The 24384-nt window shown below is 43.6% G+C and overlaps 1 protein-coding gene across 6 annotated transcripts in view; it reads left to right on the plus strand.

Moving 5' to 3' along the window:
* The window catches only part of RBFOX1 (RNA binding fox-1 homolog 1), a 334649-nt gene extending 310744 nt beyond the window's left edge, over positions 1-23905 (plus strand). For 3 of the 6 annotated variants that reach the window (XM_035022226.1, XM_035022229.1, XM_035022230.1), the window contains 3 exons: positions 5368-5420; positions 19532-19607; positions 19960-20225. In XM_035022226.1, coding sequence (XP_034878117.1) covers positions 5368-5420; positions 19532-19607; positions 19960-20107 — 277 coding nt within the window. In that variant the 3' untranslated portion in view covers positions 20108-20225. Of the gene's footprint in view, positions 1-5367; positions 5421-19531; positions 19608-19959; positions 20226-21144 lie in introns of those variants that run through there. The other 3 variants (XM_035022232.1, XM_035022228.1, XM_035022231.1) reach the window with 3 other exon arrangements.
* The last annotated feature ends 479 nt before the right edge of the window (positions 23906-24384 follow it).

Consider the following 24384-nt stretch of genomic DNA (forward strand, 5'->3'; position numbering starts at 1 on the left):
TATCTATCTATCTATCTATCTATCTATCTATCTATCTATCTATCTATCTAGTAGCTGATTTGTAATAGGCAGTCAGTGTTGAGAAACTCTGCCTTATAACCAGCAGGTGCCCCAGAACCTACAGATAGGATTAATTTGATTTTGTGCCACTATCCTCTTAGGGCATCTTGACTGCAATCTACCATAGGAGAAGAAAACTTCTAAGGCTCTAGGGATTTTTTTTTACTAGCTAGCCTTGGGGGTTTTAAACACATTGTGTGTGTGTGTTTGTGTGTGTGTGCACGTGCGTGCTAGATTGATTACTCATAGCATTGGCTACAAGAAGAAACTTGCCCTGAGTGATGTCCACCCCGAGTTTTGTGTAACAATAGTGACATAAGAGAATTAAGAGGCCAAAGAATGAGAAGCCACCAGCATATTTAACAGTGAAACTTAAAACCGGCATTCTCTGATGGGAGAATATTCCCCGTCTATCCTCCCTTCTCTCCCCCCTTCCTGTGCCACAAGTTTTATTCTCTCTTGAAACCCAGCTTCTCACATTCCCTCCAGCAATACTGGCTGGCTACTATTTTAATTTCTCTCTTAGAATTCAGCTGTGGGTAATTTTTAGAAGAAAGAAAATTGCAGAGAGATGAGATTTAGCCTAAGAAGAAAAGTGGGATAGAAGGATGACATGGCAGGTCACAGGACTAATTTAAATGTACCACCAGCTGAGTCAGATTCAGAGTCTAGATGGTTGGTCTGTGAAAACCGTTGTAAAACATAATGAAGTCTGGTAATAGAATGAAAAGAGAGAAAGACCATGGCCCATGCCATTCCACATTCCAAGTTGTTAAAGCAGAATATAATTATCTCTCTCAAGCCTCAATTAACATCATACTCCAAGGGGAATCCAAATACTGTATTGTTTCGTCTGGGAGGAATAGAAGGTTCAGGACAGTATCAGGAAGTCCCTCCGTAGAGACGTGACCCTCCACTGCTGACTCAGTACCCCTACAAGGGCGCCCTTGAGCCCAATCTTAGCGAGTGAGTAAGAGTCAGGTCTTGAGCCAACCCAACCATGTTCAGATTTCACCACCACTTACCAGCTTGTGCGTGTTCCCTGACCTGCTATGCCTCTGCCTCTTCGTCTGTAAAAACTGGGATAGGAAGAGGCGTGGTCAGGAAAATTAAATCATTTAATGCATAGATACAAGGCTTGGCAGCCACCTGTCATGGATAAATACTCCATTGACATTAGGCCAGTGGCTTCTTGGCATCAACATTGCAAAGACTCAAGACAAACGTAGCCTTCTCCCTTGTGCTCAGTCATCAACCATTTCATTATTTTTCTTAAATTAGTAATCCTCCCTCCTCCCACAAAGCCTCCCCCTGTCAAACAGTCTTCCTGGGAAAAGTTGGGGCTCTGAAATGAAAATGGGAATGAACTTGCCGGAGATTTCTCGGCAGTGTTCCCAAATTTCCCCATGGTACGAATTACCTGGGACCATGATTCTCTTCAGGAACACCAGCCACTTAGGACAGTGCGAATGGGGGCCCCAGAGCTGGTCAATAACCAGGCCTTGGTTCTTGCCAAATGTATAGAGGATCAGACCTCTCTCCTGGAGGTTCTGATTCAGGCGGTCAGGGCTGAAACCCAGACATCTATATATTTTTAACAAGCATTCTAGCTAATTCTTGTCTTCAGGGAAGTTTGAGAAATTCTGCAGTAGAGGGCTCGGAAAAAAAAAAAAATTCCAGATGAAAAAAACTGGTAAAGAGAATTAGATGTAGACTCAGAAGGAAAGTGGAAAGACCTAGCAAAGATGCTCTTGGGTTTGCCCATGGGAGGTGATGAAAGAAGAGGAACAGGGGAGGAAGCAGATACAGAGAGCATGACATCGTGGCCACTGTAGACCAGCTTCGCTTTCAAAAATGAGGTTTAACATCCATTCTCTCAGAAGGCCTCCAGAAACTAAGAGGGACCATTCCTGGGCCATGTATGGTGTGTCTGTGGTTACATCCTCAGCAGGTTGCCTAAGAGGCTAGCATGGTGGGTGACAAAATGGAAGTTACAAAAGAAGCAAAAGCTGCAAAAAATTCAGTAATTCAGCTCCCTTTCCACTCTGTATTTGTGCCATACCCAGTGCTTCTCAGCTGTGGCTGATAGAAGACTCAGCTGCCGAGCATCTCCTAAACTACCTCATTCCACACCCTGCTCCACACCAGTTAGTCTAGGACCATAGGAGAAGGGCCTCGGCATTCACATTATTTTAACCTCTCCTTATAAGTCTAGGGAGCAGGCAGGTGAGAAGCATTCAGCTAGACAAGTGGCCCTCACCCTTGGCTTGTACGCCTGGAGCTCTTTAGAAACTGCTAGTGTCCGAGACCCACCCACAGAGATTCCCATTTAACTGATCTCAGGTGCAGCCTGGTCACTGGGAATTTTAGAAGGGCACCAGGTGTTTTTACCATGTGCAGCCAAGGCTGAGATCTCCTTGGCCAGACTTCAGCATCTACAACCAGTTTGCTGAAAGTCGAGTGCAACTGCTTTTGAAGTTTAAATTCTTCAGTCTATGTCGAGAGTGCAGAGCAGACTAGGATTGCCATAAGGGGTCAGGCCCCGTACCAGCCTCCTCTCTGCTCTGAAAGGTGAGCCCGCTGTCCAGAGTGTACCTGCACTGCTGTGGGCATTCAGTTTGTCCTGACCTTGCTTGGGGAGAGCTGACTTCCCAGCTACATCATTAATCTCTTTGATCATACCTCTCTGGTCATTTGGGGTAAATGATTCCACAGAGAGGGTCACATATGATCCATTTATGGGCTAAGATAGATCGTTTGTCTTAAAGGTCAAGTAGGGAGAAACAGACCGTATATAAAAATGTTATAACATAGTGGACAGAGACATCGCCATGAAACCTGCCCCTTATAACTCTACCCAGATTCCTCTGTTGGCTTCACATGTGGGCCACGTTGGCCTGACATCCCTCCCCAGGCAATAATTTGCAGGCATTTCCTGTTCACCGTACTCATAATCAGTTGGTGAAAGGGTAGCATAGTGGGGCAAGGGCTGATCATGCCAGTTGACTCCATGGAATTAACGAGCTCCATAGAAAGGCAGTTTTCTGAAATGTTAGGGAAATCTTCTGGATGTTTATGTGGAATTAAAAAAAAAAATCAGTATAGAATTGATACATCCAAATGGCTACTATTTTTTGTAAATACTCTTTAATAATTCCTTTTTTGCACTCTGCTGCAAAGGCCATGGCCTCTCCCATACAATATCATTATTGGTGATAACTTTATGCTTTGACATACATTTGATTTGACAGTCGGCCGACTTCTAAGCCAACTCTTTGAGTCATCCCCTTTGTTCAGAACTTTGCTCAGGAATCACAAAGACTCTCTAAAAAAATTCAAAATATATAGGTTATCCAAGAAAGAGAGAGAGAGAGGAGTAAGAAGGGAATGGAGAAATGGTAGCATTATTTTTCAGAGTTAGTGTATCATGTCCCAAGGAAGAGTGCTGTGAAGGACAACCATCATATTTCCTAAAATTCTGGTACAATTAAATTAAAGGTCTAGTATCTTTATAAACATACTTGTAGGTTGCATTCTTACAAGTTTTCCCTGTTCATTCAATCATCATTTTACTTCTGTTGGTTGCCTCTCATGGTTTTCCTAATGTCTAGCAGGTGGGACAGTTCCTTAGGGAAAATGCAGAAGTGGGATGCAAGGTGCCAGAGTCTTCTAGGACTAAAGGGTCTGTACTGGCTAGAACTACTTAACTAATGAGGCCCGTCCCATAAATAGGAGAATGGCTATACCAAAGACCCTGCCCCTCTGGATAAACCAGGTGGCCACTCTTGGTTATGGTAGTGTTCTCCTTGTGGGCATACTATAAACAGTCCTTCCAAGTGCTTGTTTGGCCCATCCAACAATCTCATACATGTAATTGGGGTGTCCATATCTTACTGCCCCTTGAGTAAGTCAAAGGTAAATAAGTCAAAACAAATATTCACCCCAAACATCTTCATGTTCAGGGATATTAATTGTACTGCTCCTCAAACCTCAGAAATTTGAAGCCAGATGTTGGTGGGGCTCAGAAAGTCTATGTCCAAGCAAAAAGACAGCAGAAATCCCGGAACACTAACTTCTAGTCTTTTAAGAGAGGTGATAAATGAACTAGGCTGCCTTTTGTTACGTGGAAGAGAAACATATGGAATACTATTCTCAGAGCATGTATAATTTTGTTTAGGTTTCATTGGTGTGGAAATGGCTAGAATTTTCAACTGGATGCTAAATTCTAGTGAATTTTCCAATGGTAGCTCTATTTATATTCCAGGGTGTACGTCTTGCAACAGTAAAACTTTCTTAAGATGTTTTAAGAAATGCTCAATCACTAGATACTTTTGGAAGCATTAAAACATTTGACAAGACCCATCAAACTAAGACCCAAAAAATGCATTTATCTTGCTTCTTCTTAATGATTCATATGCACAGTAAAATCTAACACATGAGAACCAGAAGACTCTCTACTGCCGATTTTGAGACAGTTAAGAGCCTAGCCAATCTCACTGGGGGCATTTTTATAATCTGCCTCCCACAGACGTTCTTATTTCTGGAGAAATAAACAGTAGGTCTGAATTAGAACACATTTCATTGTGCAAATGCCACAGTTGGAAACATCTTAAGAGAGTTTTATCATCTTTCTGGATTTACTAAATCAAAGTAAAATGGCATTTTCCATTTTAATTTTCTTTTAAATACGGCATCATTAAAAATAATTTGATAAGATAGGATTTATTCCAATAGATGAGTGCTCTTACCTTCTTTATGTAGCCAGCCTAGTTTGGTGAGGAAATTATCCATAACATGATACCATATAACATTCTCTTCTGAAATGACAGCATTTCTTTTTCTTTCCTTTTAAAGAAAAATTTTTTTGATATTATACCACAATAATAAAGAGTCTGGAATTTTATGATTTTCATAGCTAGTATCCCCTTTTCCCCAACAGACCGTCCGTATTTTCTTTAAATGTAGTCTCCGTTTAGCGCAGAGATCCAAGCACAGTTTGAACTGCCCTAGCCTTAGCAACATCCCCTGGCATGACGTTCTGGTAACACTTAGTATTAATATGACGGTGCAACAGTGTGTACATGGTCCCCGTTCTCACATCACCATGATTCCGTTGGCGAGGTCCCCGCATGCCTGTTTCACAATCTTTCTAAACTCTCAAGGTCTGAGATTTATCCACACATTTCCTTGCAACATCCATTCGAACGAAGCACCCCTCCCTCCCCGCATCTGATACATTCACCCAGTTGGCAGAGAGCACATTTCCCCCTGAGCGAGCAGTATTGTGAATTTTATCTTCTCTTCCAGAAATCAGTTCGTCTTCGTTGCAGCAGATGAAATTTCTTGTAACACCTCTGCAGGTAACAAACATTGCTACTTCTTGATGCATCCATCCAAAGCTCAGTATTCTCTCTCTCTCTCTTTTTTTTTTTTTCCTTCACATGCTGCAGTTGGTCACTCTAGAAAGTTGAGTTTAAAAAAAAAAAAAGGCAAAACAGAAACAAAGTCCATATATCTTTGGAGTATAGCTGAAGCCTTCAGGCTCCGCTGTCTAAAAAGATACGAGGCATTTTGCTAACTTGGATATTTTATTTCCAGTCTTAATGATACATGATCTAGAAAAGTAAGACTATGTTGAATGAAGCCACAATACAATCACGGTATAAGCAGTGCTCTTATGTTAAAATGCTGAACGGGGGAGATTAAGGACACATACGTGTGACTTGTATGTTTTTTGACGTATTTTGCCTGGGTTCACACAGATGTATATATGAACTATTTGGGATCTTTATTGAATGACTGGTTATAAAAGACTGAATTCAGAAAGCTAGAGGCATTGGAGAATATAATTATCTCTGTCTCATGAGAAGGGGATCTTCATTCTATTAATCAAAGATCCTCCATCTCCTTTCTTTTAAAACCTATTACAAGTAGCAGGATTTAGAGAGACAAAGTCTTCTGCTTTTGGAATCAGGGCATTGGCAAATGTAAATTGCACAGTTACATGATGTGTCCGTCAAAATAACGCCTGTCTTTTTGCTTTGATGTGGTTCAGAACAGTTATGTTTGGACTTTCATTAGCATGGAATTACTTGATTAAATGTCAAGATAGGTGAGTGCCAACAGATTCGGGGTTTTTTGGTTTTGTTTTTTTTGTTTTGAGTTTGGGGTTGTTTTGTTTTGTTGCTTTTAAGCTTGAACTTTGACCAAAACAATTACTAGGAAATCTTACCAATATGTTGCTTCTAGCCAACAAGGGAGGACTGTACAGCTCATGAACATGTAGTTGAGTATGAAATGACCTTCAAAAGCCTACATTACACAGAGCCTTGCAGATAGAACTTCATCTGCTACCAATCACATTTTATCAGTGGAGCAGTAAATGAAGGCTTGTTTGCTAACGCTTCACTCCCTACTGAGTCTTTGGTGAGAAGGAACTAAAGGAAGGACAGTTTGCTAGGAACATGTCTCCAGCAAAAGGAAGGGCCGGTTTCATTGATAGAATCGGTCTCCATATTTTTAATGGCTGAAAGTCTTACCTTGGGAGTTCAGGAAGTATGCATGCTTATATTTTAAAGCGACAGCTTACTCCATTTCTATAAAACCCCTTGGATAAGGGCTCCCCTATTTTCCTTCCTCAACTCCTAGCCTCAAACATCGGTTTCTCCCTGTGAGAGGTGGTGACATCCCTAACACTTCACTAATACTTAATAGTAGAAGGTGGATAGTTGTGTAGCTGGGGGTGGCAGGGAATGTTCCTGGCATGCAAGAGACATTTGACATCTTCAAAACCTAGGAAAGGGAGCATGCATCTGAAGGGGTAACTGACCAGGGTGGGGAGGGATGTTGGCTTAAAATGTGAATAGATGCCATTGGTGGACATGCTGCCTTCTATCGCCTCCACCTCTCGTTTAAAATGTCTGCATGTCCCAGTGTATCTTAGGTTATATTTTGACATCATAGCTCAAACACAGCGAAGTTGCAGCTTTAAGAGGTAGACATTGATTTCATCCCGTGACTTAACAAACCCTGCCTTGTAAGCAAGTGGTCCACACTCACTGTTCCTAAAAGAGGCCACAGATAATGAAAGTTTGCCTGGGTAGAGCGCGTGTTTTCACCCACCTTACCTGATTTAGGACAGCTGCTTAGTAGATTCTTAATGAATTGCTACTGATCAGATTTCAAATTGAGAGAGATATCCCTGTTGCTTTGATGGCCATATTAATAATACGTTGTATGCTTCATAAGGTTCAATTTGAACTCTTAATTTTGAACCAAGCATGAAAAAGGAGATACCCATATCAATCAAATGTCAAATTATCTCCCAGCCAGTCCTCCCTCCTCATAGAGTGAATATGGAAAATCAGAATCGGTCGGTCAGCAAAGGTTGTGATTCATGGTTTCGACGAAGTCTCTGAGCGCCTGGGAGAACCCGGGGCACCCCTATTCTAACCAACAACACCATCCCCGCGTGCAGAACAACACTCCTTAGGGCAGGTCTCTTGAATCCTGGTATCTCCTGGATTTCAGTGTTCGACAAAAGACAACTTCTCTCTTTTTAAGTGAAGAAAGAAATCAACGAGACACTTAAAATCTCAGTTTTGAGGGCTCAATGGATTTTAGAACTGCAATTCTTATAAGGGCGTATTATTCTTACACAGCTGCCTGTCAGGCAGATCTGGCCAGTTTTGTCAGTGGCACGGGGTAAAGATGTGAGATGAAAATCGCCAGACAATAGGATCTGTGGCACTGAAGGACCCTTTCTTCCTGTCCCCAGAGGAAAAGTGACGATTTTTACTTGGGTCTTTTGGAGAGGATGCCAAAATGTCGACTCTGCTTTTGCTAGCCGCGGAGAAGAAACTTTTCTCGTTCGTATGTGCACTTTGTGAGACTGTATTTGTTTTCTTATTCAATAGTGTCTCCAGCACTGGTATTCGTTGTTTGGTTTTGCGTTTGGTTTGGTTGCTCCTGAAAGACAAAGTGTTCATGTGGGTGTCTCTGGCAACTGCTCTTTGCAGCACTGAACCCCCAGCATGCATGGGGGTTCTCATTCTGTACCATCAAGAACCTTTCATGAGTTAGATCCTGCAAGAGATGGCAAAAGGGACAAGGTGATTTCCCCTTCTCAGACTCGAGGTCCCCCTGCCACTGTGACTCACTGGAGCTTTTCCAGGATGGGCTAGTGATTGTAGTAGAAGGAGAATATGGGTCTTATACTCGAATGAAGGTTGAAAAGCCAAGTTAGTGATTTTGGCAGAACAGCTAGAAATTCATTTCAGTTCATTAATATGTAGTGAGTCATCACTGTGTATCAGCAAGTGTTCTGAGCCCTCAGGACATAGCATTCAATAAGCCAGGAGAAGCCTCCCTTCAAAGAGCCTCCCTTCTAGTGGAGACCAGACACCCAACGTGTAGATGCAAAGGCATGTGATAAACTTGCATGGCAAGTTATACAACAGCTATAATGATCAAAGAGCAGAGGGCCGGATAGAAAATAGGATGCAATGTTACTTTAGGTTCAGTGAGCAGAGAGGACCTCTCTGAGGGGGTGACGTTTGAGCAGGGAGGGACCTGAATCAAGTGAGGGTGTGAGCCAGGTACGGCACTGTGGAATCGTAAGCATTTCAGGCTGAATAAGCAGCAAGTGCAAATGCCATGTGGTTGAGGCATGCCTGAGGTGGCCAGGCTCAGCAGGATGTGCAGCAAGGCCACAGGCTATGAGTACAAGGCAAGAGTTTTCAAGATCAAATCAGGAAGACCACCAGGGCTCAGGACAAATGAGGACTTGGAGAATTTGAAAGCACTCAAGATTTAAGTGTGGTAGGAAGGCACTGGAGGGTCAGCTGTGATCTGCCTTATCATTTTAATGATGAGTTAGACGGCATTGTGGAGAACAGATCGCCAAAGGACAAGAGCAGGAGAAGGAGCACTAGTTGGGAGTCTCTTACAGCAGTCCAGGGAGGGGTGGCAGGGGCCTGGGTTAGGACGATGGTGCTGGAAGAGCCAAAAAGGTGGTTGGCTTTGGGCTGTATTTTGACCGGAGAACAAACAGGATAGGCCGGCAGATTAGAAGTGGATGAGGTTCGGTCCGTGTTAAATGTCCACTCTCTCCCTCTTGTTCCAGGAGCACGTCAGTTATTTCCATGGAGTGCTAAGACTTCTTGTCGCCATGAGGCGGGAGCCCTCCATCCCTGCAGTCCTTGTCCCTCAAACGGGCTTCGCTGAGTTCTCCAGGGTGTGACAATAACTTCTTGTCATTTTTGAGCAAATTCTCTGTGCTAGCAAGCTTGATAAATTTTACATATACATAGGTACCTGCATATACGTGTGTGTGTGCATATATGCACATAAGATTTATCACATCAGCTCAGTGAGATAGTTGTTATCCTGCTCCTCCTCTTAGAGGTTAAAAAAAGAAAAAAAAAAATGCTCAGGCTCAGAGGACTTTGGTAACTTGGTCCCAATCCCAATGGAGTCCGTCTGATGACAAAGTTCTTTCCACTAGACCACACTGCCCCCACGTGCTCCTTGTATTTTGACCTTGGACCATTGACCTTTGCCTCCAGATGGAGTCCTCCTGCTCTCTTCAGCTGTGCTAATCTTGCTCCTAAAAAACTAGTGAGTTGGGGAGCATAGTTGTTAAAATGTTGAGGGGCCCTAAGGGAACTAAACAGCTCTCCACATGACTATTCCACTGGGTATTGATTTGACTTGGTGCGTCCCCTTCCTGCAGCAGGTGTGTGTTGAATACTCTGACGTGCTGGGGACTAGTCTAGGTGCAGGGACAGGGTGATGACGGGAAGCAGCTGCCTTGCTGGGGGGCATTCTGTGTATTCTGGGAGACAGGGTTAAACAAGCAATGTGTGTTCCGGGTCAGTTCTCCAAAAATCTTTCTTTTGCTGAAAATCAGTGGCTAAAAATGGATAAGCCATCCCCTAAAAACTACCAGAAACTTTGAACTAGCGGTTTTGGCTGCTGAATCCCAGCTGCCGCCTGCTCAAGAGAGTGTGTATGCATGCTTGTGTGTTTATGGGGTGCAGGTGGAGGCTGGGTCTCTGTCTGGCAGCAAGTCTGGCCTCCTCCACTGGGCCAGGCACTGTCTCAGAGGCATGGGACTCCAACCTGGGGACACACTCCCAGTTCTCTATGAGTACTGGACACTAGGTAAGGGTGGGGGTCTGCAAAAAAGCCCTGGCCAAATGAATGGCCAAAGCCATTAAAACAATCCCCTGTGAATGGGCTGCTATATACTTTATGAAGTAATTATTAGAAGCAAGTTCATGGCCACGTGGGGTGTCATCACCCTCTTCCATCTTTCTATCCCCGCCCAACCTGCGCATGTATGTTGCACAAACAGGCACATAAACACACACTCGCACATCCACACAGCCTCAGATAATATTTAGAGGTTTCCAAATGGGCCATTCCCCTAATTGATCCTTCGGCAAACTTCATCTAATTGTCTTCCTTACATTTTGGTGATTTGATTATCCAGCAAAGTCGTCATGCAGCAAATTGATTTGTAGTTAATTGGTCTGTTTCAATAAAATGTGATGTGTATTATAATAGAAGAGTGCAGGTGTTCAGGGAACATACAAACAAAGGAACTTAGTAAAAATAATTATAACATTCACTGAGAGCTTGCTGTGCACTAGGCATAGTTCAAAGCTTGTTACAGGCAATAGTGATACCTTATAAAAATAAAATTTCTCTATGAGTTTACTTATAAAAATTAAAGATATCCAGATAGTTCTGAATTAGCCTGAGTGAGGGAGAGCTCTATCAGTGCAGAATTTGAATTAAAAAAATAGAACAGCAGTTATCAGACATTAGAGTGCATGAAAATCACCTGCAGAACTTACTAAAAATGCAGAATCCATTTCCTCTTTCCGTGTCCCTGCCCGAGATTCTGATTTATAGGTCTGGAGAGGGAGCCTGAAAATCTGCATTCTTACAAGTTCTCCCAGGTAACTCCTAATTCTTTAGGAACTACAGAGCTGATCAATCAGGAATCTTTCCCCCTTCAGTGGTAAGGAGAACACAGGATAGGTTTTTCTAGAGCTGTGCTTTGCAGTATAACCATATAGTATATGTGGCCAATAACCACATTTGGCTATAGGGCCCTTGAAATATGGCTGGTCCAAACCGAGATGAGCTATAAGTATAAAATACATACTCGATTTTGAAACCTTAGGACAAAAATTACGTAAAATATTTCATTAATCTTTAAGTTGATTACACACTGGAATGGTACTATTTTAGTATGTTGGATTAAATATATAAAAATGAATTGCCCCTCTTTTCACTTTTTTAATATGGCTACTATAAAAGTTAAAATGGCTCATCTTTGGCTCATTATGTTTTTATTGGACAGTACCATTCCAGAGTTAGATTTTCATTCGTTTTGTTCAAATGAATATTGAAAGGGTTTGTGTGCCCCCAAGATCTGGTCTCTTAGAGGTGAGGGATACTCACCTGGGATTAAAATATTGTGGCATAATCTGGATATGGGCAGTGCATCCTGACTTTGTGTTTTGTCTCCAAGTGAGAGTATAGTGTGTGTGTGTGTGTGCGCGTGTGCACTTGCTCGTTCTTCTCACCCCGCTAGTTAACCTCTCAGAATCTCTGATCTGCTTACACAGTGTATGGGGGCTCCAGATGCTTACCTCAGGGGGAGTTCTGACACATGTACTCCATGGGCTTTAGTGTGGTGACCCCATCTGGGATAGAGAGAAGGCAATGCTACCTTTAAAGCATCAATAACTGACACTCATTTGGTTGCTGACTGGTAACCAGTAACCCTCACATCAACCTCACTACTGCCTTATAAAGCAGTCAGAATGCACCACGACGTCCATTCACAGATGGAGGACGTGGCTCAGAGAGGAGATAAACTCTCTGAGATTACTCTTTGTGGTTCCCCCAGTAGACTGAACCCTACCTGGGGGCCATGTTGATTTCAAAGCATGATGGGGATTTCTCAGTGATTTTGGTAGAACAGTTGTCAAAACACAAAGAAGGTGAAACAGCCTTTCTATGAGGAGGATGGCCTTGAGCTTGGCATTACAGAGAGCATGGCTATGGGTCTTTATTTGAGGAGGCATTCCAGAGTGAAGGAATTATAGCCAAAAGCTGGACTTACTGTGTCTTCTCAACTCCCAGGTAGTGGCTATTACTCTGCTCTGATGAATCCAGAATCAAGGTTCCTATCTCAGACCTGATCTGTCGGGACTCAGAATTGAAAGAGGTTTTGAATTGCACGGAGAGATGCCATCTGATTTGCCATGGGTGGAATGGTCCGTTTCTCATAGATGTTACAGGTGTTACAAGTGAACTTACGCATACAGAGTTCAGATGTGTGACAGTTCGGATAGGCGAACTCTACGGTTTCCTGTTTAGAAGCTAAAGAGTCCAGAAGATGTTTTCTGCACTGGTTCTGAGCCGAGAAAACATGAGGCTGAAAAATGTATTAAGTGATTGGGGAAGGTGATCTGTTCAAATCCAGGCTAAGGAAGTGAGCAACATTCAGAAATGTCAGAGTCAAGTTGAGATGACTTCATGTTGTTCATTTGGAGAATTTCTTCCATTTCTACTTGGGCCTTTTTGGGGAAGTTTTGCTATATTTGAAGTGGTTTTATAGATGTTTTGAGTCTGGGACTGGTTAAGATCCTCTCCCATGTATCTTGAGAAGCTTTTAGAATAAAGCTTGGTCACCCCCCCCCCCCCCGCCATGGTCTACAAATATATACTTGTAGACAAATGGTCTATAAATGTCATTATCTAGACTACAGCTAGGACAGGCTAGAATAGTCAAAGAGGAGTGTCTCCTTAGTGGGTATGTTCACTGAGGCCACTGAGCCCTCAGACGACTCTCCATACGAAAGTGAACGGGGACATCCCCTTCTAACCCATCTCCCTTTAAATTCTTTCCCAGTACATTCAAGTGGTTCCCACCCTAATACTTTCAAGAGGATTTTTCCCCTATTGTGGCAATCCAGGATGTGTGGTAGGGGGTCCTATGAATCCTCTTATTTCTTCCTGTGGAAACAGGTTGATGGGCACCAGCTGTTCCGTGTCTCTTTGCGGTAGACAGAGATTAACTCATTGTCTTTGCTCTGAATGACCCTGAAAGATTGGCCCCAAATCTTGGCCATTATTACCATTTCTATCCTAAGATCTTCTCAAACCAGTGCACATTATGCTAACCCAGACTATACAGCCTCAAGTTGTGATGTTCTACGATTTGAGAAAGGAGGGTTTGCACCCTGAGCCTTCTTGGTTGTCTGGTAGATGTTTGTTTGCATGAAAGTGAGAGCCCATTCATCTGCAGGATAGCTCAAGCTATCCCAAACCAGGAATTGGAAAGGGCTTCTGCGGCCTCCCATATTCTGGGCTGCCTCCCTTCATCTTTTGAAATGAGGGATTTTGTCTCCATCCTGAGCCACAGAAACCCCACAAGCCAAGGGGACCTGTCAGATCCTGCAGTCCAGAATCACCAAGGGATTTGTCAGAAGTCTTCCACCTCTTTCAGTAGGACTGTGGCATCTTACTCTGTTCTGCTGCATGTTTATTAGTGATGAGTGTGAGATGGGTCAGTTGGAAAATATAAATGCCTATAACACTCTATTTTTGAAAATGGATTGATTTGCAGTTGGATCAGGGAAGGAACTAATGCAATAGCTGGGGCAGAGCTGAGGAATTCCGAAGCCCACATACCCTCTATGTGCTCTTTTTCTTCCTCTTCCTGACTGATATTAGCTGTAGCTCCTTTCCAGCCACTGACAATTGCCAAGAGCAGAGCATTTTCCCAAACGCAAAAAAAATGCCTGACCTGGAATGGTGTTCCAGATGCTTTCTTTCTGGATGAGGGGAAAGCAACAACCTATCAATCAGTGGATTATCCCAGCAGCAATGAAAACCAAAGGATTTTCTTTTGAAAGTCCTTTGGTTTTTCATTGGAAAAGCTCAGGAAAACCAGAGTGCTGAAGTGGGATGAACATCTGGGTGGGATGAGGAGCCCCTCTTCCTGGGCAGGTTAGCTTCTGTCTTCTCACGGGGTGCCTCAGACACCCAGACCAGGGCGAGCCATTCTGGGATCCAGACCTCAGTGGACCCTCCACAGGGAAGGGAAGGGAAGGGAAATACCCCTTAGCTTAACCATCGCTCTCCAAATAGCAGGCTCTTAGAACCGCAGGGTTATGGTATGGTACCCCCTTTGTATACTGTGTTGTACGTGTGTGACCGGCATGGATTCATTTTCCCAAATGTCTTTCAGACTGTATCTTAGATATAATTAGGAGGGCGCTATAGCTGCTGATGACAGGGCAGACACCCCAGGGATGGGAAGGCATACTCTTTGAAAAGCATACTCTGCAACACTTCTGTGTGTGGTGGGGGCACAGTCCTCCAGACGTCGTTGCTGCAGTGCGGCTGTCCAGGAGAGCTACACGCCACCGGGAACTTCATCTGGGGGGTGAGGGTTTTTCACTTCCCCTTCTCCCCCAGGGTCTTGCCCGCTATCTCTGGGACAGGAGGCATGGGGAAGTGATGCTACAGGAAGAATAAAGGTCTGAGGAGGCATAAAGGCTCTTAATTGAGATATACCGAGTAAAATACAGAGAGTGAAATTAGTGTTCTTACTATGTCCCTGTAAGAAAATCACTTCACCGCGCTAGAATCCTGGTGTGGGTACCAACACAGCTCTACTGTATTTCATTATAATCCAGCTTGTTTCAACTAAATTCAGATCTTAATAATAAGTAATATTTGCATCTGCCAGTAGAGTTCACGAAGCACTTTAATAAACACAGGTTCTCGTTTCTCACTCAACGGGCAGCATAGTTATTCATTTTACTCCAACATAACGTTAGGCTCAAACACAGCACTTCTAACTACATCTGTAACTCATAAATTAGATAGTGCTTACCTCCACAAGTATCTGTAAGTTGACTGCTAGAACTACATGCAATCATGTTAGAAGAGAATCTTTCCCTTGCCTCTACAGACCAGAAGTCTAGGCAGGAGTGAGAGCCTGGCTTGGCAAACTCTGTATAAGATCCCCTGCATCGTAATTTCGTATCTGTAGACTGCTTTGGACTGTAAAATGTACCTGGTTTCTTTCCATGCACTTTATGAATTAGACAAGGCTTAGACCCAACAAGACCACTTCATGAACAGGAAAATGAGGCTCAGAGAGAGCGACTTGCCTAGTCTTTGAGAAAGGACATTGCAAAGGCAGAACTTGAACTTGGATCTTCTTGCCCCGTGCCCTGTGCTCTCCCTAGCACCATGGGTGGCCTCCTGGTTTTCACTTGTTGCTAAGGTCGAAAAAAGGTGGGCTCATAATGGCATGGCTGCAAGCCATGGTGAGGTCACCAGGAAAGCTGTTATCTTCTATTTCATTGTTTGGTTGGCTTTTCCCTAAAGGGCTTTGATGAGCTTGATGGCATCTTGGCCCGTGTTCTGTGAACTCTCAGCGGTGATGTGAAATTACACACTCTGTATTCCCAGAGTCCCCAGAACCTTATTTTCTGAATGTCTTGAAGGGTTTTGAATGTCTCTGGGAACAGCTGACCTAGAATCTTCAGAAAGCCTACCTGGAAGAATCTTGGCTGCTGACAGAATCCTAAGGACGGGTGCAAGTGTCTGCTCTCCTGTTTACTCCTCCCTCTTGGTGCCTTTACTCCCGCAGTGACGTTGGCTTGGCCCTTTGTTTACCTGCACTGTGGCCAGTGCTTGGGTGGATGCTGGAGATTAAAAAAAAAAAAAAAAAAAGGCGAACAAAACAGACTTGGCCCCACCTCCCATGGGTAAATGGAGTAAAATAAATAAGATCCCCTGTATAAGATCCCCTTCCTGGCAGGGGCGGGACGGGTCAATAACCAGGTAGGGAGATAAGTAAACAAAATTGTTAAGAGACTTGCTACGTTACATGAAGGGCAGGCAAGTGCCAAGACTGTAAGGAGAAAATGAATTTGCACGTGTTCACGGAGTAGCAATGAGGCCAGTGTGCGTGGAGCACAATGAGCAAGGGGCAGAGGGTAGGAAGAGAGGATTGAAAGACGAGCAGGGGTAACTCATGCAAGTTTGGGTTTATTCTGGGATCGATGGAAAACCACTGAAGGGGTTTAAGCATGGAAGTGATATGTTTAGATTTATATTTAACTAGATAGATGATGGATGGATAGACAGGACAGGACAGTAGACAGATAGATGGTAGATGGGTTAGCTACAGAGGTTAAGTGGCTGGTAGTTTGTAGAGGCAAGAGTAGAACCGAAGAGACAAGACTTAAGGCTGTTGTGGATTTGATTCTGATGAAATCCTGGTGGCTTATGTTAGGGTGGTAATAGCGTGAATGGAGTCAGGTAGACACCTGGAAGAGTTCATCTATAATTTCTGATGGATGGGATGTGGGGACATGGAAGCATCATGACCTGACTGCATCACTGCCCACTTTGCCAAAGGGATGGGTGGCGTGGAGGGTGATGATATGTGTAGGTCACTCATAACATGGCGGTCGTTAAGACATTTCCCCATCACTCCCATCGAGGTCCCTGGGAATTGCCATCTTTCCTCTGGGCTGTGCTTAGCCATCTCTGAGGACATTAGGTCGCTGACGTGCCTGGCATTTCTGCCGCAAGAGCTGCGCTCCAGTCCACGTCTTCCCTAATAACCTTGTGTCTAAACTGTAGTGTCACACAAGGGCGTGTTTAGAAATTAGCATTTGAAAAGAAGCCTCCTTGCTTTCAGTTTGAGCTGACATGGTCCCTTTTCCTCTGTGGAAATGAAATTTATTAATCATAATAAAACCATCGGATTCTGAAGGTAGAGGTCACCCCGAGGAGAAAAGGAGCCCGCTCATTTACGAGGAATAGTTCAGTGCTGCTGTATTTTTCTTTTGCCTTGGAAAAGAGTACTGCCAAATTGTTACCTTGGGTTTTCCACAAAGGTTGAAGCTCTGCCCAGTGTTATATAGGCAAATAAGAATTTGCCATTAAAGTACGTGGAGGGAAGAGGTGGGAGCTACGTTCTCGCTGAATGCATTCAGACTACCAATATGTTATCTCCTCAAAAGAGGAAATTTTTGCCACAGTAAAACCATTCCCCAAATTCTAAAAAAAATAATTTCTTGAAATTGGCATTTTCATACTCGTTTTGAAGGAGTATCATCATAAGTGATGCTCTGGCATCATTTACTAAATTCCCAAGGATTTTCAGTTTATCTTTGCATTTTATGTCTTGTTCGTAAGACCAGCTTTGCTGGGTGAAAGTGCATTAAAATAATCCTATTAGTGGTTTCTTTTTTTCTCTAGACCAGTGACAGACTCTTTTCTCACAAAATGAAAATCAGCACCAAAGTCATATATCATGTCCTTTTACCGCTATTCACCTCTACTTCTAGTTATGTGGGCAGAGGCCCAACTTTCATGGGTGACCTCTGTGAATATAAGATTTCTTCAAAAACTTCATCCTCCTCCTTTTAATACACCCTCTGGCTTGGACTTATATCTGTTCTTCTTCCCAGAGAGAGGGAGTGTCGTTGACTGAAAGCCATCTGCTTGAGCCAAATCACTCAAGGGTGTCCCAAAGAATGAAAAGCAAGAAGGGGTTGACTGTTAGTTTCCCTGAGAGGGTCACCTCAAAAAAGAAACATCTATTCATGTCCCTGCTTTGGAGGATCAGGAGAATACTGTGTGTTGAAGCAAAAGGCCTCATCTAGGTTATCTGAGCTCAGTGACCTTTGAAATAGGCAAGAAGGCTTTAGGGGTAGGACACAGCTGAGGAGAACTTGGTATAATCAAATATTTCTTTTCCATTTGGGGTCTAACTCGGACCCTAAGAGTTAAAAACCTTCACCCAATCTTCTTCCCACTGTCCCAGACTCCATGACGTCCATCTAGTACATTCTTATCCTCCAATCATGAGAAAGAAGACTGGAAGGAAAATGGGGGAAAAACAGGAAAGGAATATAAATACATGCAAATGGAGACTTTAATAAGAGATGGGAGGTGAGCTTAAGGTTGATAGTGCAGACAAACCATCTCTTCCTGCCTTGTTCCTTCATCCCCTAAAGGAAAGTCCAAGAGTCACAAGCCATTGATAATGGACATCTATCCCATGTAGTGGCCGGTACCCGCATCCCCCAGCTGCTGTGAGCATTGGCTGCTAATGGTGCACAGCTGCTCCCTCCTTCAGAGAACTACCCACTGCCAAAGAGAGTCGTTTTCACCCAGAAGTTATCCTCCATTCCTTATGGAAGCCCATAGCTCACGCTTAACTTCCATGGGCAGATCAACTCTGGGGTGCAGTTCACAGGATCAGGTAGAAGTTAGTCTCCAGCTCAGACCATATCCTTGCTTCTCTATTTTCTCATTCTCCAACCATCTTGCCTGTCTGCCCTCCTTTTGAAAGCACTCCTCGACAAAGCATGTGCATAAGAATCTCCATTTCAGACTCTTCTTCCAGGGAACCTAACCTAGCTTAATGCACCTCAGCTCTGATCATTACTAAAAGGCCAATGTTCAAACTGTCTCCAAGAAGATACCTGGCCGATCATTCAAGTGAGGGTGCTAGACACCACGGAAAGAGCATACAGGGTGCCCTGAGAGATTCAAGGATCAGCTCTGACTCCGTTTGGCCCTGTGACCTTGAACAAATAACTTAAACTCCCTGAACCTTAATTTCTGCTTTATTGCTGCATTCAGTTCCAGACATTCAGCAGGCATCCATCTCTTTGTTTTTATTCCAAAGCCTGTCCTGGAAGGCATGGCAGTGGAGGGAGGAGGATGGGAGAGAGGCAGAGAAAAAACTCAAAGATGAGATCTCGTCCTCAAGAAATATTGTTCAAAACGTGTCCCTTCTCAGAACCCGACCATTGATTGATGAGGTAGAAGTTCTGGGGTGATAGGATCAAAATCAAATCAGACTAATTCTTGAGTGGGGGGCGTGGGGGGAAAGGTCCTACAGACCCTTCAGCGGTCCTCCTGTTCAAGTACATCTGTTATTTTCTCTTCTGAGATGTCAGACCCTCACTGCACCGACTGGGCCGCTTTACCCTTTGTGACCTACCTTGTCTTGCTTGACTGGTAACAGCTAAATTAGGAGAAAAGACCGTCTCTCTTGAGAATAAAAGACATGTTCTTTGTGGGTACTGGGCTTCGAAGACCACTCTTTCAAGTTGTTTCTTCTGCCTACCTCAGGCTCCGTGGTAGCCCCGAGAGCAGTGTAGACACGGTTCTCCGAGACAGGAAAATGCATTGTTACCTCGCCAGCAATAGTAAATGGACAGAAGAATGTGTTGGACCCAGTTGGACTTCTCTCATGTTATGTGGCAGATGGGAACGTGTTCCCTGTCTCTGAAGAAGAATAGGGCCCCTCCCCACTGTCTTGGTATTTTTGTATTTTACGGTTGTGATTATGATTTTGTAACTGCATATTATGGATTAATCTCCACCCGTGTTTTCCTTCCAGTTACGGACGAGTTTATGCTGCCGACCCCTACCACCACACACTTGCTCCAGCCCCCACCTACAGCGTTGGTGCCATGGTGAGTACCAGTCCCTCCTCCTCCCCTTCCCTTCCCCCAGCTGGGACCTTAGTATGGGTTGACGGTTGACGTCCTTGCACTTTCCCTTAATTGAATTTGTCTCTTGTGCTAACAGCAGCTAAAATGCCACATTAATCCTCCCAGTAAACTTGATAAATGTCTTAATTTCTTGGCAATGTAGTGCATGTAAGTTATTATATTTCTAATTTTGCAAGTCTCACCTAGCAGAGCACTTACCTTAATGGAATAATTAGTCATTTTGATAATTAAATCCATCACTAACAGAATGCAGTGTCAATGCAGAACTTTTTTTTTCTTTTTTTTTTCCCTCCCTTGCTGCTCATTCACATAGCCCCAAGGTTCCAGCCCCAGCACAGACTTCAGAGGAGCTAAGCTGCACACTTCCAGGCCTCTGCTGTCAGGCAGCTGAGAATCTGACTGCCTCTCCTCCCCTATTACAATTCATGTTTAAAGTCATAGTCGCCCAGGAAAGAAAATAGAGAGAGGGGCACACTTTGTGTGTGTGCCTAGTACATAAGGAATTAATTAGAAGGAATCAGCTGGGTTTGGGAGTTGTCTTTTGTTTTTGGGTGGGGGGAGCCTGGGTTTTTGTTTTGGGAAGGGTGGGGGTGGGGGAGGGCAAAAGTGGGAGGTGAGGGTGGGGTGAATTTGCCTGTACTTGTTCAAACTTCTATGCACTAAAACTCTTGAGTACAGTAAGACGTGCCCATCACGTGAGAGCGTATGCAATCATTACAAAGCTTTTGGCATGCAGTTTTCTGCTTGGGATCAAGAATATCAGTCCTTATCCTAAAAATAAATCCCCATAGGCATTCATTTGAATCGCCAGTACTTTTAGAAAAAAAAGGAAATAGTTAAGTGCCACCTCATAGCCATCTAGAGCCATGACCAGACAAGTCACTGGAGCTTGGTCATAGAGATTCAGCCATGATTTGGAAACGTATTATTTTGCACAAGCTCAGTTACATCAAGCAATTCATCTGCAAACTCCCCTCTCAAGAGCAAATTCCATCCAGGTTGTTGAGCCAAGTCAAGTAAGCAGTTGACTTAAATTTTCATCCTGATTTTGCACTCAGCAACTCTGCCTCAACACCTAGCCCGCTTGAGGAATGTGTTGGAAAGGAGAGTTGAATCGCTGCATCCCATCAGCTGTCTATGTTCGGCCTCTTGGTGTAGACTGAGCTTTGCCTGGCGGAATGTCACATTAATGAATCAAACAAGCAAACAAAATGAGACAGGGCAAACCCTTCCATTGCCCAGCCCGTGTCAGAGTCTTTCTCTAGCAGGACTGGCCGACGGAATTTGGTCTTGCAGGGATTTTCTGCAGAAAGAGCCACTGGGGGAGGTCAGGCCTGGTCCTGCTGTTAGTTCTCTGAGAATGACCTGGGATGGGTGGCGGGTGCCTCCATTTCGGTTGCTTTTGAGTGTCTATTTTTCACATTAGTCTTTTTTTGATGATCCACGTGTTGCAAAAGGAAAATGTAAAAAACACACCCCTCAAATTGCTTTGTTTCAGAATGCTTTTGCACCCTTGACTGATGCCAAGACTAGGAGCCATGCTGATGATGTGGGTCTCGTTCTTTCTTCATTGCAGGCTAGTATATACCGAGGGGGATACAACCGTTTTGCTCCATACTAAATGACAAAACCATTAAAACCTTCCAATGTGGGGAGAGAGGAAGCTTTCTGAGGCCTGGGTATTGCAATACACGCAGTAGTACATCATTTTAGCAGCTCTAAAAATTTAAAAAAAAAAAAGGAAAAAAATTACATTTTTTATCTTATACCTCAGATATTTTGTTCTGTGTATTTTAATATTGTGGGTCTTTAATTTCTGAAGGTTCCGTAGTTTGGTTGCTGGCTGTAGGAGTTTCTGTGGTTGAAATAGAGAGACGCTAGCTATGAATAAAAACTGGTTTAGGGCCATATCCAGAGTGCTATATCATGTAAATGAATTATATATGCTGAATCTTAAGCTACTGGGGTTATCAGCTGTCCGGGAAGAGTGTAAGTGACTACAATAGTCATTTTTTTCTGCATCTGCATTATTTTATTTTACGAGCGGGAGAAGGGTGGGAGGGTCTTAGGGGATGGGGACCGGGATTTGGGCTAAAAGGAAACACGAAATAGTAACTGACGAATCCAAACGACCCACTGCACCAACAATCATATGTCAGCGGTTCTAAGTTACTCATTGAGTTCAAGCCAAAGGTTATGTTGTTAAGGGGGTGCTTCTAAAAGCACCTTGTGCATCCAAGTTGAATGAAGCTGTGCAAACCCACCCTTTAAACCATTCCACCTGGTAGTATTCAGCTTCTCAACCAGCCGCTAGTTATTTAGGCAAAAACTGGTAGTTAGGCCATCAACAAGCATTCTTTTTATATTTCTTCCAGTATAATAAATTATTGATATCATTGCTGACTTTTATATTATGGGAGGGAAAAAAATAACATTAATAAAAAGGTGATAAAAAGCACTGTTTCTATTTTTTTCTTTTTTTCCAAAAAAAGAAAGTAATAAAAACTTAAATTCTTTGTACCAGTTAAAAAAAAAAATGTATAAAATTTACATCTGTGCAGTGGAGTTGTTAAGTTCTAGAAACAGTCTATGAAGCTTTAGTTTTAGCCTAAGTAGAACTGTTAGAGACAGATGTATAATTTTTATGGAATTACATGATAATCATATTCGGATTTATAGAAGCATTTTACAAGTATTGCAATCATTGAGTAGAGATAATCATGGTATTTTCATCAGCTTGGTACTTTTTGAAACATGACTGTGTTGTGAGCAATCTGCAATTTTTCTGTCCGTGAGAGCCGGCCCTCCTCCTCTGCCTGGTCCCCAAGGATTCTCTCAAACCAGTATCTATCTTTAGTTCTGTCTCCAAGGCCCAGGACACTTGTCAGAAGGAAGCAAAAAAAAAAAAAAAAAAAGTAGGCTCCACCCTCTTCGCCCCCTGCCCCCGCCCAAGAGCAAAGCTCCGCCCCCCACCCACCTCAGCAGCAGGGCCAGAGTGACACAGCGGAAAAATTGCAGTTTGTACTCCTTCTGTTTGAACTCTTTCCATGTTGTCCTGTTTACAAGTTAACCTAAGTTGGGGTATCTGTCACGGGTCTTCCTGTTTTTGTATTTAAATAAAAAAACAAACAAACAGCGGCCAGCCGCCTCCAGTAGTTTTCGCTGCCATAGGTCAGTCTCCCTGTGTACAGCTAGGTCCTATGGCACGCCCTTCAGTCAATTATCAACTCACCGCTGTGAACCTGCCAATCTGCTTTAACAACTCTGCTTTCAAACAAAACCAAACAAAACTTAAAAAAAAAAAAGTGTTTGTGATCCAGCTTTCTCTTGTCATCCTATGTGCATGCAGTAAGATCGGTTGGATATTAAACCATCAATAAAGTTTCACAAGATTTGAAAACAAAGTTTCTGTAGCTTCGATATCTAAGACAGATGCTCAGGATCTGGAGAGGACCGGGGGGGAGGGGACCTGCTTAGCAGCCAGAAGCAAGCATGTCAGACGTTCTGTTCAGCAGACTGATGTGGGTGGGGGAGGGAGGGGCGAGGGGCTGTTTTTATAGCATCACGGAGACATTCTCAATCCCCCACCTGGAGGACAGTGCTAGGACCATGGGTGCCCGGTGGGTGTGTTTAAAGAAAACACTCAATTAAAATGCTCCGGCATCCTGCCCCCGGAGGGGAGAAACGTGGAAGGGACAGGGGGCTCGGGGGAATCAAAAGCTCTCTCCCGATGGCCTCCGATGTCAAAAAAAAAAAAAAAATCCAGAATTTGCAGTGTATTTGGAATCACAAACATAGAATTCTTACTGTGTTGGTTAAAGTAAAATTAATTTGCAGTTTTGATTTTCATCAATGAGCTGTACTTTCCCCCATGACTGTATGTAATTTTAATAAAATCATTTAGCGCAAGTGAGTGCCACACGATGTTACAAAAACCTTTTGTCTGGGCACTCCGCCAAGATGCCAATAAGTCATTTTAAAATGTATGTCAGAGATGTAAACGAACATTTTGGATTTTTTTAAACAGTATTTATTTGGAATGTTTTCATTTATCTAAATAACTATTGCTATTATGAATTATGGAAAAAATTATGTGTGGCATATAGTGACTTCTTAACACACACATCACGCAATCTGCAAACCCAGAAAACGTGTATATCTGTCTTTAGAAATTAGTGTTTATATCACTTACAGTGGTTTGTGAATAAAGAAAAACTGGTTTGTAATATCAAAAAATAAAAGCTTAGTCTGAAAAGGTACGTGCGAGTCGGTGTTCTGAGTCCTTTTGCTTCCGTGCGTTTCTGGGGACAGCAGAGTCCACATGCACACGCGTGGCCCCAGTTGGGCCCACGGGGGGTCTGGGGGGTGGGTGCTGCCTGGGCGACGGGGTGAGTGGGAGGCTGCCCGTGCCCCTGGCCGACCCAGCCGCCTCCTGCAGGAGCACCGGGCCACCGGGCTCGGCGGGCATTCCTTCCGCATTCATCTTCCCAAAGAAGTCTGGGGAAGTAACCAGCAATGTTTAAGAAAGAAACCACTACTCAGGCGACTGATTCCCCAGCAAGGAAATGTTGCCAAAAATTGCGCATTTCAAACAAAACATACGAGCAAGTCATTAATACAGTTTTGGGGGGCGGGGAGGTATGGGTGAAGAAGATAAACATGAGCACGAGAGCTAGGGTATCCATTTCCCAAGGGCTTACTATGAGCCAAGAATCCTGCCCAGGCTCTTGTGCGCCTT

The sequence above is a fragment of the Mirounga leonina genome, unplaced genomic scaffold (genome assembly GCF_011800145.1).
Source record: "Mirounga leonina isolate KUSES-001 unplaced genomic scaffold, KU_Mleo_1.0 Mir_175, whole genome shotgun sequence".
Classification (NCBI taxonomy): Eukaryota; Metazoa; Chordata; class Mammalia; order Carnivora; family Phocidae; genus Mirounga; species Mirounga leonina.